This window comes from Tachyglossus aculeatus, chromosome 2 (genome assembly GCF_015852505.1).
Source record: "Tachyglossus aculeatus isolate mTacAcu1 chromosome 2, mTacAcu1.pri, whole genome shotgun sequence".
Taxonomy (NCBI): Eukaryota; Metazoa; Chordata; class Mammalia; order Monotremata; family Tachyglossidae; genus Tachyglossus; species Tachyglossus aculeatus.
In genome coordinates this window covers 10843952-10861787 of record NC_052067.1, presented here as the reverse complement: position 1 = coordinate 10861787, position 17836 = coordinate 10843952, and the positions used below count along the sequence as shown (strand labels likewise).

General features: G+C 43.1%; 1 protein-coding gene across 6 annotated transcripts in view; it reads right to left on the bottom strand.

Moving 5' to 3' along the window:
- Positions 1-17836, bottom strand: part of HDAC9 (histone deacetylase 9) — a 416231-nt gene that overhangs the window by 171865 nt on the left and 226530 nt on the right. For 4 of the 6 annotated variants that reach the window (XM_038769288.1, XM_038769283.1, XM_038769296.1 and 1 more), the window contains exon 2: positions 14692-14754. In XM_038769288.1, the coding sequence (XP_038625216.1) occupies positions 14692-14754 (63 nt within the window). Of the gene's footprint in view, positions 1-14084; positions 14131-14691; positions 14755-15252; positions 15461-17836 lie in introns of those variants that run through there. The other 2 variants (XM_038769303.1, XM_038769318.1) reach the window with 2 other exon arrangements.

Below are 17836 nucleotides of genomic sequence, written 5' to 3'. Positions count from 1 at the left end.
TTTCTGACTCCCATAATATAATAATAATAATGGTATTAAGTGCTTACTATGTGCAAAGCACTGTTCTAAGAGCTGGGGAGGTTATAAGGTGATCAGGTTGTCCCACGGGGGGCTCACAGTTTTAATCCCCATTTTACACGAGGTAACTGAGGCACAGAGAAGTTAAGTGACTTGCCTAAAGTCACACAGCTGACAGTTGGCGGAGCCGGGATTTGAACCCATGACCTCTGACTCCAAAACCCGTGCTCTTTCCACTGAGCCACACTGCTGCTCTACCCATTATGCCATGCTGCTTCCCCAATTAGCTAGTACCTGATTATCTAGACCTGATTATCTAGTATCCAACCCTGCGCTTAGTATAGTGCTTGGTGCACAGTAAATGCTTAACTAATATTATTATTATCATCATCAAGAAGTAGTTTAAGACATGGACCAATTCTTTTAGTCAAACTTGTCCAGCTTTTTAAGACAGTCCCAGAACACAGATGGTAATGGAGATAAACATAATTTTTTTTAAGACAAGCAATATAAGCCAATTTGTTTTCTGTTCTATGTCATTTTCATCACACACCAGCATAAGATACATCCCCAGACTCAACCTGCCTCAATTGGAAGCGTCCATCAAAACACAGACTGAATCTTTCCAGTTAATAGTTCACATCTTCCACCACCAGCTTTCGGTAGTTTTCATTTAGACCATCAGTCGACATGAAAGGCACAGCCCACCCCTTCAAAAATCTCTTTCTTTTGTGATTTAGATATACAAATCCCAACCAAGGGGCACAAATTAAGAACTCGCGGTTACAGGCCACAAGGTCGCCGTACTGATCTATTGTCACTGGCTAGCGGACATGCAAATAACCAAAGGGGTTTTAATTCTCAGCAGTTACATCGGGGCTATCAAAGCTACTCTGGTCAGGAAACGGTGAGGAAAAGATAGGAGAGGGGCTCACCAGCTCCTACGTCGCAGCTGGGAGGGGTGGGGGGATAAAGGCAGCCGTTGGGGCTTCAACAGTTCAAACTCCGGTCGTTTCCACTCTTGTCTTGCAACCTCTGACAGTTACATTCCACTTGGCACCGTCGTTTCAATGTGGCATTCAATCCTTTCTCCAGATCCTGCAACCAATCACTTCGGGGAATTACTTCAAGAGGGAGAGTGACTTTGTGTAGGAGGAAGGGAAGAATAGAAAACGTGTCAAAGAACAAGAATCCTCCAGGCTGGAATGATTTTTGCATATTGATTTCACTCTGCTTGCCGATCTGACTGATTGCCAGGCATTTCTTCTGCGGTCCCGGGCTTGTCACCAGGCAGCTCGATAACACCGTTTTCCCACAGAATGGACACTCAGCAGTGTCTGTCCATAAAAACAGAACCTCTGGGTCCCCCCCCTCTGTGATTCTCATCACCAACAGTGTGGGATGTTGGGGTGGTGAAGATGGTTTCTCCTCTCTTTCTTGAACACTAGACATTACTCCCTTAAGCCTACCCTTTCAGTCAGCGGGGGAAAGGTCGAAGGAATCTTGCATCTGCTCTGAGCCCCCATTTGAAACAATATCGTTGCCCCTTAAGTAGGCAGTAAAGGTTGTTTTGGCAGCAGGAAGGAATCTGTGGTTTCACTTGAATGTTGCTCTTCTTTATTTAAACAGCTAGAAATAACCCAAAAATGACAGAATGCTCTTTCTATAAATAATCATTCCGGTGTAGAGTTATATTAGGCGGTAACTCAGATGGCATGATAACGCCTAACACGCTAATCTTAGACCCGCAATGCCATGCGATAGAAATAACCGGGCTAAGAATAACTGACCCAAAGCAGTCAGCCTGCTCGAGAGACCCACAGACAGGAGTGCTTGAGATTTTTATGTGTTTAACAATATCTTTCCCCAGAATGGCAGTGGATTATTTTTGTTATAAACAGGATTATCAATAGTGTACTGCAATGTACAGGCTCACAAAGAGGACTCAAAAAATCCTCCGGGGAAGAGGTTGCCTAGAGAACGGGCATAAAAAAATTGCTTGCCAAAAGCTTAAATGTGTTTGGTTTCTGCATCGCTGATTATCATTCTCTTTGCCAGCCCAGAGTTTGACATCTATGCACCGATTATTTTAAAAAAAGCCCAAATTCAGTCTAAAATAACAACCATTTGTAGGTGCATTACACATTTATAAAAATAGTCATAGCAACAGCATCATTTCCCGAGGACCCCCTCAGGAAGGTACACTAGGCACTTGGGAAACATGACTAATTCCCTGCCCACAAGGAGCTTATATCCTAACACAGGAGAAAAAAACAAGAACATTCAACTCACTTTTGAGATAAATAATTAAGTGAATAGATAAACAGGAGTGCTAAGGAGCATATGAATAAATTCATAAGAGCCAGAATAGAAATCATGGGATTTTTTTTAAAGGAGGGAGGAGAAAATGCAGGTTTTACAAAGGTAACCCAGAATCACAGCTTCAATTAGTAATAAATGCCATCATTATTATTATTAATAATAATTATTATTATTATTATGGTATTTGTTAAGTGCTTACTATGTGCCAAGCACTGTTCTAAGCGCCAGGATAAACACAAGGTAATCAGGTTGTCCCATGTGGGGCTCACAGTCTCAATCCCCATTTTACAGATGAGAGGAACAGAGAAGTTGAGAGACTTGCCCAAGGTCATACAGCAGACAGGTGGCAGAACGGGGGTCAGTAGATAGATGACCACATTTTCTACATGTCCAGTGTTCAGTTGATCCTCAAACCCCAGTCCAAAAGTTCTGGTGCTATTAGAAGATGGTTGGTATGAGACCGTGAAAAGGAGGTGCCGGAGACCCAGACTTGGGGTACACTTGAATTAAATGAGGATTTTTCAAAAGCAAACTGTGTGACAAATGACAAGTCAAGGGAAAGTGTTCTTCCTTAAAAATTTCAGTTAAATCTTCCATGCAGATAAAGGTGAGTTACTTTGGAAAAAGTGATAATGGTTGTGGCAGGTGCTGGGGTAGACAGGTCAAACTGGGTTGATTCACGTAGAGGGGGATGGGGAGGGGAAATCTCCGACTGGAGTGATGTCAATGATAGTTTCAGCCCACCTGAACAAGTCTGATTCAGAGTAATATCCCTGGCCCGGGATCATTGCAGGATGGTCCTTTAGGTGGTTGGAACAACCCAATATTTCTAAGAGGATCAAAAGATTTGGCCCTAAATAAAGGAGAATAGGACATACCCGAGTACTGAGCGGAAAGAAATTTCATGATCGTTCAAACACGGTTTATCATCTGCTCCCAGAGACGCCTAGGGCTGAGAAGCAAGTCTAGGGAATTTCAGGGTATGGATTTCATGTCTCCATTTTCTGGAAACTGCAGGGGTAGAGAGATGGAGAAAAAGAGAGAGAGAGAGAGAGGAGAGAGAGAGAGACACACACACACACAGAGGGTGGTAGGCAATGTAACCTAGTGGGAAAAAAAAAAAAAACACACAGCTGCAAGTCAGGGGATATACTCTATTCCCACCTATGCTGCTGACCTTAGGTCATTGTGGGCAAGTCACTTCACTTTTCCATGCCTCAGTTTCCTCATCTGTTCTTCCTCTCTAGGCCTCTGATCCCTGGTTTTGACAGAGACTGTGCCCAAACCAGTGAAACATCAAAGTCAATGAAGGATTTAAACTTGGAAAAGGCTGGAGTGCAAGGCTGGGACAGAAGGAGGTAGAGGAGAAGAGGCATTAAAAAGGAAATGAGGAATCTCCAATATTGACGCAAACATTTTTTCCACCCATACAAGGCTGCGTTCGTGGTACAGCGACAGTTGTCTGGCTTTATACTGGGACCACCTGGTTTTCAGCTGGTCTGAACAAGTATGGCAGACACCCAATAGATCCAACACTATGGTTTCTGCCACTGAGTTCCATAATTGTATTCAAAGCTCCCTAGGAGGAAAATGCAAAGGTTCTGGACTAAATGAGGGGATTCAGAGTCCCTCTGGGGAAATGCTCCGGGTTCAGCTGGCTTCCAGAGAATTTTCCCAAGTGGCATGTATGACATTATCACATGCATTCCCTGGTCCAGTACCTGGGAAGAGCATCACTGGCCAGACCACTGCCCTAGCAGGAATAGGGACTGAAGCACGACCAACCACACACAACTCAGTGTATGCTAGAAGACGGCGATGCAGAAAGTTGGAGTGGGCTCCCTTTTAGTTAGCTGGTCACCTGATCAATTTCAAGGTCCAAATCAGCGCTAAATGCTTGGCTTTGAGGAGTTCAGCTGAGAGAGGGAGAGAGAAATAGGCAGAGATGAATAGATAATGCACATTTCCAAAGGCAAAATGTTCCTTTGATTTGAGCTCAACTTGGTAAGACCATATTTTTTTAATATTGCATCACCTTCCTAAACCACTATATAATATTCAGACTACTACGGTGGCAACCTTCTTGGTTCTTTTTCCTCTGTCTCCAATTCCCAGGGTCAGAATCCTTGAGAGGCTCTGAGACTTCACGAAAAATTAAGAGAATACATTAAGGAGCTTCTCAACAGTAGAATAGGATGATTGCTCCTGTTCTTACTTCTTCCTCCTTTATATATGACAGACTAAATACGATTGAATGAATTAACTCCTGAAGATGCATTCATTCATTCGATTGTATTTATTGAGCACTTACTGTGTGCAGAGCACTGTACTAAGTGCTTGGGAGAGCACAATACAATGATAAACAGAAACATTCCCTGCCCACAGTAAGCTTACAGACTACAGGGCAATGTGGCTTAGCAGAAAGAGCACAGGCCGGGCTGTTATTTATTCTATTTATTTTATTGTGTTAATATGTTGTGTTTTGTTGTCTGTCTCCCCCTTCTAGACTGTGAGCCCGCTGTTGGGTAGGGACCGTCTCTCTATGTTGCTGACTTGGACTTCCCAAGCACTTAGTACCGTGCTCTGCACACAGTAAGTGCTCAATAAATATGATTGAATGAATGAATGTTAGAGGATCTGGGTTCTAATCCTGGCTCTGCACTTGTCTGCTGTGCGGCTTTGGCAAGTCACAATTTCTCTGTCTCGCAGTTTCCTCATCTGCAAAATGGGGATTCATTCATTCATTCAATTGTATTTATTGAGCGCTTACTGTGTGCAGAGCACTGTACTAAGCACTTGGGAAGTACAAGTTGGCAAAATATAGAGACGGTCCCTACCCAACAGTGGGCTCACAGTCTAGAAGAGTGGGCTCACAGTCTAGAAGTCCAGATTCAATACCTGTTCTTCCTCCTACTTAGATAGGAAGCCCATGTGGGGCCTGATTAACTTACATCTACTCCAGAACTTAATACACTGTTTGGCACATAGTAAGCATTTAACAAAAAACACAATTACTATTGCCACAAATTATTCTATCTACCTTCAAAATCTTATAAACATCACATCTCCTCCAAGAGGCCTTCCCTGACTAAGCCCTCATTTTCCTTAATCCCTCTCCCTTTGGCGTTGCCCTACACACTTGGATATATATTTGATATTCATTCAATCATATTTATGGAGCACATACTGTGTGCAGAGCACTGTACTAAGCGCTTGGGAAGTACAAGTTGGCAACATATAGAGACGGTTCCTACCCAACAGTGGGCTCACAGTCTAGGATATTCATCCTACCCTCACTTCTACAGCACTTACGTACATGTCTGTGTTTTAATGTCTATCTCGCCCTCTAAATTGTACATTCCTGGTGGGCAGGAAATGTGTTTACCAACTCTGTTGTATTGTACTCCTCCAAGCACTTACATACCAGTGTTCAGCAGACAGTAAGTGCTCAATACATACCGCTGATGAACTGAAAACACATTATTAGGACTGCCATTTGTGTCTGGCCTTTTATAACCACCTTTCTGTCCGCCTAACCCTGTCAAGTCCAGAGAATCCCGAATGAAATCAACCCACAGACGACCTCTCTCCCCAACAAACCAATGTACTAGCAGAGAGGCCTCTGACAGGGCCCTGCATCTCCTATGCCACTCTTAAAGAAAATCCTGAGGACATAAACTTGCAGCAAAAGATATATTTCTTGTCTGCACTTAGGCCATCGTTTTGGTGCTCTACTATGTCAAAAATGTTCTAAGAGCAAGTCGCCCCAACATTCACCAGTTATCTATTAGTATTGTTAAGACCCACACAGAGAGATATTGTGAAAAATCTGTCAACCTGCCATTGGGCCTGTCAAATGCAGTCTCAGCCAAAAAGAACATCATCTTTGTAGCATCGGTGATACGGACAATTGACCCAAATATTGACTGCCGTGGAACTTGATGTGAAAATGTTGAAAAAAAGTTCAGCTAATTGCTGAGAGGTTTAGAGTCCACACTCTGAACAACTCTCTTTCAGCCTGATAATTGTGACCGTGCCCAGAAATCCCCTGGTGGCTGCTTGAAAGAGCTTCTGGGTTTCACACACAGAAAAAGAAAGGATGTAGTAAGAGGACCACAACAAAACCACACTGGAAACACTTTCTGGGGGCCTCTACAGCCCCAAACTCTCAAAAACCCTTCAACCCATCCTCTCATCTTCAAAACTGTTTCCAACCTAGGCTTCTTAAAGCAGCCTCATTCTCCTCTTTTCAAGATCTCCTGATGTCGAGAAAGAGACATTTCATTACAAGGTGCCAAGCATGGTGCTAAACACTCGGGTAGCAGCATGACCTAGGGGAAAGAGCACAGGCCTGGAGTCAAAGGACCTGGGTTCTAATCCCAGTTCCACCACGTACCTGCTGGGTGATCTTGGGCAAGTCGCTTAACTTCACTGTGCTTTAGCTCCCTCATCTCCAATACCTGTTTTCCCTCCTATTTCAACTGCAAGCCCCATGTCGGACCTGATTATTATCTAGCTACTCCAGAGCTTAGCATAGTGCTTGGCACATACTAAGCACTTCAATATCACAATTATTAATATGAATAATTATTATTAAGGTAGTTATAAGGAAATCAGACTGGATGCCTAGTAGCAACCTCTGCCTTTGGGGACAATGACTTTAATTCATTGCACCCCAGTACTCGAACTAGACTTGGGAGTCATCTCAGGCCTAGGAGTCAGAAGGACCTGGGTTCTAATCCTGCCTCCGGCACGTGTCTGCTGTGTGACCTTGGGTAAGTCACTGAGCTTCCCCGGGCCTCAGTTACTTTGTCGGTAAAGTGGGGAGTAAGAGTGTAAGCCCCATGTGGGACAAGGATGGTGTCTAAACTGATTTGCTTGGATCTAACCCTGCGTTTAGAACAGCGCTTGGAGCACAGTAAGCCTTAACATAATTATTGTTATGATACGGCCCGAAAGGTTCAAAATTTAGCTGCCTTCCGTCAACTGACAAGTTGGCTCATGCCCACCCAAGGCAATTCAAATGTGACAGGTCCTTCCTGGTAGACGAGGAGTAGTCTGAGGGTCAGCTTGCATTTGCTTCTGAAGGATGGAGATGTGCACGCCTGCCCCCAGAGAACTTGTGTGTTGAAATGATTTTGTCCACAACAGAAAGGGGATAGGTAGCATGTCCTACGCATTGGATTTTAGATAATACAATAAAAGGCAGCCTAAACAAGACCAAGTGGAACTGGATCGAAAATAACGCATTACATCTCTGTGAAAATCTCATCCCTCCAAACGTTGAATACAACTGTGTTTGTGTTCACACAGACCATTTGCTGGGCTCATAAGACACAGGATGATTGCTTCAGTGTTAAAACTACTCCAGCCCTGAATTTGAACTCCTTAAAAAAATATAACAAAAAACCCCACCTTCTACCAGCTCTATTATATTCTAAGGTTAGGTTATTTCTGTCTCCTTCTGAGGGAGTTTCATTGAATTAGCCTATTCAGTGCTGAGCTGACAGAACACAATAATGACTCTGCCACTAGGATGACCCGAGAAACACAGAATAGTAATGTTCTTCTGCCTTGCTGGAAGGGCCTATTCATAATTAACTTTTTGATTGCTGCCTATCAAGTCTTCCCACTGCTTCTAAACCCCTATGAGAAAGAAAGTCTAAGAGAGAGTGAGGCTAAACAATAATTAAGGGAGAATATCAGAAGTGATGCGTGACATGACAAGCACTAAGTGTGCACGTTTTTGGAAATTCCTCCATAGCTGCTTTTTGTGGAGATGTGAAATGCCACCTACTGGATTGGGTTCCTTCCTCTGGGCCCATAAAATTGAGAGAGAGAGAAATATCGCCATTTCCAAATCACTGATTTTTCTCAAGTCATGTGATGCCAATACTCTACTGGGAAGCCGGGAGATGCCACTGTCGTTTGTGTCCTACTACATCAATGCGCTTTCACCTGCCCTCCTCCACTTCCTCCTCAGAGGGAAAGATTCCCAATTCCTCTCTCGAGCCTTGGGGGCTAGAATTATGTAGTTCAGGTACTCCCAGATTTCTCCCGGGACACCACTGCCTTCCAGTTCAGTGACCAGCCTGATCCAAGGAGGAATGACCAGACATTCATTCATTCAATTGTATTTATTCAGTGCTTACTGGGTGCAGAGCACTGCACATTCAACTGTACCCTCATTTATTTCTTCTGACAATTCATCCTGATATATTTGCCCCACTCTCCACTGAACCCTTGTTCTCCCAACTTCACATCTTACATATCGGCTCTCTTCACCCACTACTTTCTTTCCTCCTCCCAAGCTCCCTCCTAAGTTCATTCTCAACTCCTCCCTGGCTTATGATGCCCTCCTTTGCAGAATCTGACTGGTCATCACTGCCCTCTTTTCAAAGAAAAACAATATTTATTCAATTATTTTTTTCACTTGCATTTACTCTGCGCTGAGCACTTGAGTACAATGTAACAGAGTAGGCAGATGCGTTACCTGCCCACTTATTCCGATCATTCTATTTATAACTACTTCTCTGCCTTCCCCATTTGACAGTAAGCTACTTGTGGAAGGGAACATGCCAATTTTCTCTGTAGTATCTTCTTAAGAGCTTAGTACAGTGAATGGCAATCTTGTAGGCGCTTAATAAATTTCTATCATCCAACCACTGACAAAGTTGGTAACAGTCATGGAAAGAAGAGTCAAAAAGAAGAAGTTTTGGAAAAGTGGGCCTTGGGAGTAGAAATCGGATGGCCCAGTCCACCAGTGCCTCCCCTCTTTGGGTTTTCAGAGATTTTATTTTTAATTTCCATTTTAAAAGAATTACTACAACCCTTCTAATCAAGTCTGTATTAGACAGAAAGAAGCGACTGAGCAACCATTTGCTTCCAGGTTTCTGTCCTGTCCCATCCCACCACTCCTTACACTCCAAGGGAATACGGTGCCCAGTGGTGGCATTACAAAAAAAAAAAAAACAAACAAAAAAACGAAGCACAACATAAAGATTCATTCATTCTTTCAGTCGTATTTATTGAATGAATCCTTACTGTGTGCACAGCACTGTACTAAGCACTTGGAAAGTGAAATTTGGCAACAGATAAAGACAATCCAACTTATAATTCCCAAGCACTTAGTACAGTGCTTTGCACACTGTAAGCACTCAATAAATACGATTGAATGAATGAATGAATACCTACCCAACAATGGGGTAGCAGTTTAGAAGTGTCATGCTGATGCCATCATACTGATTTTTCCAAGAGGCCTTCCCTAAGCCCTCTTGTAATTTATTTATATCAGTGTCTGTCTCCCCCTCTAGATTGTAAGCTCGCTGTGACCAGGGATCACATCTATCAACTCTTGTCACATTGCATTCTCCCAAACACTTAGTACAGTGCTCTGCACCCAATAAGTGCTCAATAAATAAGACTGATTGATTCTGTAGAACTCTGTGCAATTTGGCCCGACCTTACAGCGTTTATTCAGGGTACCATGTCGGTCCAAATTGATAAGAACCATTCTGTTCCCTTCCAAGGTCCTTGTGAACTCTGGCTTATAGTATGAACCATGCTTACCGACCACAGGAGTCATGTGGGGGGTGGGGGGGTGACAGGGGAAGGAAGGGGGTGCAGCCTCGATGCTGGAAATAAGAAACCAGATATATGTCCAATACCGTATTGGATCAGGACAAGTGATGGGGCAGCTGATATATGGACAGTCCAATCTACTAGGGACCTCTGGCCACCCTGCAGGAAGCAGTTTGGAGATTGAGAAGGCCAGGAGAGGAGTTGAGAAAGGAGGGGAGACCAGCACTGACACATCTTCAGGGAGTGAGGGAGGATTACATGGGCTGAGTCTCGCCTGGGGTAACCAATGTGGTATCTCTCATCCTGGTACTCTCCAATCCATGCTATAAGAAAGTAACCTGATGAGGAAGCAATCCCTTACTGATATAAAAATCCACTGGGAATTGGTGGACTTTTGTGTACAATCAATCAAGTCTGAATTTGGGCTCAGGAGCTCTTGGTTCCATTCCCAATTTTCTGCATAATTTATGTAACCCTTTGCTTCCCTCCAGGGCTTGATGTGTCCGGACAAGATATATTCTGATTTATAGCCAGCCTGGGCAATTCTCAGTAGGTGGCAACCTTAGCAATTATGGGAAAGGTGAGTTGAAAAAACCATGTGGCCTTGAAAGTACACAAAATCTACAGCATCAAAAAGCATTTTTTCCCCCTTCTAACCATCAGCACAAAATCGGTAGCCTACCATAATCATAGCTATTGTACCCTCAAGATTTCTCTCTCCTCTCAACACCACACATCGTTTCTACGAGCTTTAACTTTTCACATAAAGAAAAAGGCCCCATGTTTCAAAGGCATATCAGTTAAGTCTCACAGAGTTGCTTAGTGCTCTTTCCTTTCTGGGATCAACAAAAAGGCCAACAAAGTACAAGTAATATCTTTGCTTTATTCTAAAAAGATCACTCCAACTGGTTTATAAAAACAAAATAATTCCAGGTACACATGTTGCATTGCCCAATGTAAAAATTTAGATATTGATAGGCTCGCAGGTGATCAATCATTTTTAGTATGTCCTGCAAGGAGGACAACCCCGTGTTCACTACTGCCACACTGATGAGTCAGAAAAATTGTCTGGATGGATCACTAGTCTGACAACTATTTAGTGTTCTATAGGAAAAAAAACACCTTGATAATTCATAATTTAAAAATCTAAAAATACTACCCAATCTATTTCTTTGGGAGAAATTTATATTGTGCATTAACTGCTTAGATTGTGAGCCCCATTTGGGACAGGGACAGTGTCCAACCTGATTAACCACAACATTTAGAACAGTGTTTGACACAGTACGTGCTAAAAAAAAATAAATTCAAATCTTTCATGAAAAATCTATGATTCAAGAAAGGGGAATGGAATTAAAATCTCAAAAAAAATGGTATGTTACCTTCCGATTCAAAAATCCAGCTGGGGTGGGTTTCCTTTTCAAAAAGAGAAAAGACTGCATATTGAGCTCTCATGGTGGTTAAATAATAGCCCGATCTGTATCTAGTAGCTGGTGTTGAAGCCAGAATCACCTGCATGGCTCAGTGGAAAGAGCCCGGGCTTTGGAGTCAGAGGTTGTGGGTTCAAATCCCAGCTCCGCCAACTCTCAGCTGTGTGACTGTGGGCAAGTCACTTAACTTCTTTGGACCTCAGTTCCCTCATCTGTAAAATGGGGATGAAGACTGTGAGCCCCACACGGGACAACCTGATCACCTTGTATCCACCCCAGTGCTTAGAACAGTGCTTGGCACATTGTAAGTGGTCAAATACCAACATTATTATTATCATTATTATTATTAAAAAGTGAAAATGCAACTCATGTTCTCAACCAATCCCCCCTGAAATACAGATATGCTTAGACAAATTACAGTCCATCAATGAGTTCACCTTGCAATTTACCAAACCACACTCACTCTTCTTAGACAGTAATAATAATAATGATGGCATTTATTAAGTGCTTACTATGTGAAAAGCACTGTTCTAAGCATTGGAATACTCACTATGGCATGTTAAGCATTTACTACCTGCTCAGCACTCCTCTATGCATTAAGGTAGATACAAGATAATCAGGTTGGATAGACTCCCTGTCCCACATTACACTCACAGTCTAAATAGGAGGGAGAACAGGCATTGAATCTTCATTTTAGAAATGAGGAAACTGAGGCACAGAGAAATTAGGTGGCAGGGCTAGAATCAGACCCCAAGTCCTCTGATTCTCAGCCCGTGTTCTTTCCACAAGGCCCCACTGCTTCTGCTACAGGAACTAAGGAACCCGTCGGAAAAAAAGTTATACTGTTTCCAAATGAATGGGCAGGTCCAGGGAAGCAAATCTGGAAACACAGTCCTTTTTTATGGTTGGCATTATTTAAAATACTAATATTACAACAGTCCCGAACATTCCCTATCCAACTGGATTGCCTCTTTATCTGAGGTGCAATCATATTTATTGAGTGCTTACTGTGTGCAGAGCACTGTACCAAGCGCTTGGAAAGTACAAGTTGGCAACATATAGAGACAGTCCCTACCCAACAGTGGGCTCACAATCTAGAAGGGGGAGACAGAGAACAAAACAAAACATATTAACAAAATAAAATAGAATAAAAAGTTACAAGTAAAATAGAATAATAAATACGTGCAAACATATATACACATATACAGGTGCTGTGGGGAAGGGAACCCATCTATTCCTTCTTCCCATAATTATCTTCCTGTGATAAAAAAAAAAAAAGTTAAAAAAGTCAGACTTGTCTGAAAGGCATTTCTAATTAATTATAACCTCTCTCTCCATCTACATCAAGAACATGAAATTGTACAAACAAATTATAACATGGTCCCATGAATATATCTGACAAGTAAATGTAATGTCGAAAATTCAATTTGCTAAGGATTTAGAAAAAAACAAAAAAAACACAACCTTCTTCCAGCTTCTTCTAGACTGTGAGCCCCCCTTGTATACTGTGAGCCCACTGTTCGGAAGGGACCATCTCTACATGTTGCTGACTTTTACTTCCCAAGCACTTAGTACAGTGCTCTGCACACTGTAGGTGCTTAATAAGTATGATTGAATGAATGATCAACAGATGGGTAAGGAACATAAATATCAACACGGATAACCTGTGGAATATTTCTCTTGTAGAACAATCACGCCAAGGAGGTTCTACTGTTTTAATAGCAATGGGCAGTTTGGGATAAAAGATGAAGCTCTTTGGTAGTCCTATCAAAAGCCTGGTCAGGATAATGACACCTAAAACCACGAAAAAGTAGAATGAGCATCCTGGTAGAGGAAAATGCCAAAAGCAGTTTCATCACTTTCTTTGTAAATAATTCCGTCATTCAATCGTATTTATTGAGCACTTACTGTGTGCACAGCACTGTACTAAGTGCTTGGGAAGTACAAGTCGGCACGTCACACAATAAAGCCAGTGGGCCGAGTACCAACAGCATTAATCTAAGGAAGGCTAGCTGGATTGCTAGGCTTTCTTGATCACGATCTATCGGAAAAGCTCTCACTCATGTCCATTTACAAGCACTACTATCAGAGAAGCACCCAAACCCCAAGATCTTCCAATTATCATTATCAGTTATTGGTTATTCTCTAAATCACACCTGCACCTGCTCTGAAAAAAAAAAATACATTCAACTTACATTTTTGGTGAGTCATCCCAGCTGACTGACATCAAAGTATATTAAAAGTAAATTAAAATCATGGTTGATGAACAAATAGCTTTATTTTAAGAGCCATCTGGAAAGAAGAGCTATGATGGGGGGGGGGAACCCTAGCTACAACTCCTTATAATAACAATAATAATAAAAATGTTGGTATTTGTTAAGCGCTTACTATATGCAAAGCACTGTTCTAAGCGCTGGGGTAGATACAACGTAATCAGGTTGTCCCATGAGGGGCCAACAGTCTTCACCCCCATTTTACAGATGAGGGAACTGAGGCACAGAGAAGGGGACTGTCTCTATATGTTGCCAACTTGTACCTCCCAAGCAGGTATAGTGCTCTGCACACAGTAAGCACTCAATAAATATGATTGAATGAATGAACTCCTTGTCCAGCACATTTAGAAAGGTAAAACTATAAATAGCTCTGTTCTTGTGCGCACCCCAGTACATAGCAGAGGAACAGAAACGGAAGAGCTAGGACGCGCACCCAAGTCTCTGATGGGAGATTTAACCCTACCTGATTACACTCAGCCCGGATCTCAGCATTTTTCTGGTGGCAAGACAGTTTCTCCCATCCTCTGGTGGGGGGGTAAAATAAAAAAACCCCAAACAGACTTTGATCTAGCACAATCATGATGTCTGAAAGGTATTTCCAATTAATTATAACCTCTCTCTCCACCTACATCAATAACATTAAATTGTACAAATTATAACATGGTCCCATGAATATATCTGACAAGTAAACGTAACTGCTAAAATTCACTTTGCTAAGGATTTTTTTTTTTAAAAAAAACACCTTCTTGCAGCTTCTTCCAGACTGTGAGCCCCCGTTCTATACTATGAGCCAGACCTATTGCTTCAGACCCAGATGCAATAGTTGTGTTTGCCTAAAAAGAGTACACACTTACGATGGAAGACTTGAGTTGAGAGATAGACTCCCCCTCCCAACCCCAGCCAAAAAGAATAAAATAATAAAGCCCTCAGACACTGAAAGGAGGCAACAATGCAAAATAGAAACATTTGTTTTGGGGGTTTTGGGGAGGTGGGGAGAGGGCTATTTCTTGGATGCATTTTCCACCCCCAAAAGAGGTCCCAAGCTGTTCTTTCTGCGAAGAGACCGTTACCTGGGCTGATCATACTGTGCATCCTCTTTGGAGCCAGGAGATGCTCCCGTCCGGACACCCCATCTGAGGAAAAACACAATTCGCTCTCGTAAATCTGCAGCATATTCCCCCCGGGCCCATACGTCAGCTGCACGAAAGATGCATCGCAACCCAGGCCCACCCTCCTCCCCAAGGGGGGCCGGACAAGACACAATCAACTGCCATCATTATTCCGCTACACACCGGGGCTTGGGAAAAAAACCAACAACACACAATTAGGGCGGGAGAAAGGGGGAAAAAATAATCACACACACACCCTCCCCCAAAAAAGCAGCTCCAACTTGCAAACAAGGCAGAAGGAGTGGACACTGGAGTTGGAAAACCACAATTCTGGAAGCAAAGAGCAGGTGGAAAGGGGATGGGAAAGAAACAGGCTGCGGGTTGGCTGTGTTTGGGGTTTTTTTTTCTTTTTCCCCCTTGTCCAAAATAGTGAAAGCAATAATAATACAAGCCAGGGTGTCAGCCCCCCCCCCCACCCCCCAGAATAAAAACCCCAGTGATCAAGGATCTCCTTTCCATTACCTTCAGCCTCGACAAGTGGTTTCTCTGCTGGTGCCTCCTCCCTGGTTCTCTCTCCTCCCCTTTGAGTCTCAGCTAAAGTTGGCTAAAGCCAGTGATAATTCATTTGCATGTGAATCAACAACACGGTGCCCCGCAGGCAACAGAAATAGAACAATGGCCGGCTTGAGCCCAAAATAGGTCAAGCATGGCGATTGGAGCCTGCATTAATGCATTTAAAAATACCCCGGGCCGGCACAGCTGTCCGGTCTCTGTCTCTCCCAACTGCAATTCTCCCCTGCGAGGCCTCCAAACCGATTAACTCCTTCCCTCCCCTCTGCTCACCAGGAGGTGCATGCATCTGCATGCAAGCAAGCAAGCATGCAGATTTGGCAGCTTCACAAGAGGACACCAAAAGAGCAGGGAGCAGAGGCACACCCCTCTGATTTCCTCTTATTTCTGTAGTATGTGTTTTTGTCAAGAAACCCAAGTGAGAAGGGCTCTGTCGGTTCTAAAATAATACTGGAAGCTTTTGCTCAGAATGTGGTTTCTGCCTCACCCACGCACAGCAATCCCGGTGTTCTATTTTTGTTGCCCGTTTCTCTGGCTACACTGCAGTTGGCTGGAGCACTGGAAGCTTTTCTGCCTTCTAGCTTCAAAACTGACATTACATTGAACAGAGGTGGCTTCTGGAAGCAAGCGGGTCCAAGAATCAGCCTCGATAGTCGCAGTTTTTAATAATAATCGTTCCCTCCTAATCCCTATCGCTGTCAGCACTGTTTCTCTATTATTTGTATTGAATGGCCTTAGGTATGGCCTTCTAAATGAAAAAGAAAAAGTCTGGAGTAGGCTTGCAGCTGGTGTTTTAGCCTCAGTCAGAATGTGAGATCATCTTTCTCAGGGATGCAGAACTACTGTTAAACCGTACCATCGGTTTGGGGCCGACACAGACACACCTGCCAGTCATTAAGAAGCAAATGTCTGCTAGTGTTTTAGGGACCAGAAAGTAAGTTCATTCATTCATTCAATCGTATTCATTGAGCGCTTACTGTGGGCAGAGCACTGGACTAAGCGCTTGGGAGGTACAAGTTGGCAACATATAGAGACAGTCCCTACCCAACAGACCCAACAGTCTAGAAGAAGACTGTGAGTCTAGAGGTCTAGACTCATGGGTCTTCTTCATGGGTTCAAATCCCGGCTCCGCCAACTGTCAGCTGTGTGACTTTGGGCAAGTCACTTTACTTCTCTGGGCCTCAGTTCCCGCATCTGTAAAAGGGGGATAAAAACTGTGAGCCTCCCATGGGACAACCTGATCACCTTGTAACCTCCCCAGCGCTTAGAACAGTGCTTTGCACATAGTAAGTGCTTCATAAATGCCATTATTAATTATTATTATTATTAAATAAGTGGCCTCCCTCATGAAACAAGACTTGACAGGATTATCTTTATTTGTTGAGTGCCTTCTACATGCAGAGTATTGTACTTGGGGGCACACAATCGAAGGAGAAGCATTAGATCCCTCCTTGAGGAGTTTAAAAACACAACCGTATTCAATATTTTTCCAAATCCGCTGTTTTCACCCCCCTACTCCCTAGCTCGCTCTCCTCTATTACACCCTCTCACGGGCCTGTGTCCCATTCTGGAAGCTCCTCTCCCACTTCTGGCAGACCCACAACTCTTCACATTCAATGTCCCCCTAAATTCCCATATCCTCCCATAAGCCTTATTAAGTACCAGCTGTTGGACATGATCCTGGCCCACAAAGAGCATACTGTGCTCAGGGGAGACTGCAGCACTTGTGTGCTTATTTGTCCTGTAATCATGTTTATTCATTCATGCATCGTTATCGTTTGTAGTTGATTAGTAGTGGTAAACATTTTTATTTCTGAATATGCTCCTTGTGGGCAGGAAACAGCAGCTAAGGAGCTTGGCCTGGGGGAAAGAGCACTGGCCTAGGTCTTGAAAGGATATGGGTTCTAATCCTGGCTCTGCCACTTGTCTGCTGTGAGATTTGGGGCAAGTCACTTCACTTTTCTGGGCCTCAGTTACCTCATCTGTAAAATTGAAATTAAGACTGTGAGTCCCATGTGTAACAGGGACTGTGTCCAGCCTGATTATACTCACATCTACCCTAGTGTTTAGTACATGGTAAGTGCTTAACAAATATCACTCAAAAACACACAAAAAAGGCCATGTCAATTCTGTTTTGTACTTTGCATGTGTAGTCCAGTACTCAATTAATGCTACAACTACCACCATTTTATCAACACAGCCCTGAACTTAGAGACCATTTATTCATTCAATTGTATTTATTGAGTGCTTACTGTGTGCAAAGCACTGTACTAAGTGCTTGGGAAGTACAAGTTGGCAACATATAGAGACAGTCCCTACCCAACAACGGGCTTACAGTCTAGAAGACCACTCAGAGTGAGAAAAATCTCAAGAAAGCCTTCACCTTAGCATGCCATTGTTTACTTGCATTTTAAGAAAATATTTTAGTATCCGGTTTCTTGAGAGTAAAATGTATCCACGTTCTTGTTAGTTTAAGCAAAGAACATCATCTCTGGGTGAGACATACCTCTCAGATCTTAAGCTCCAGCTGATTTTG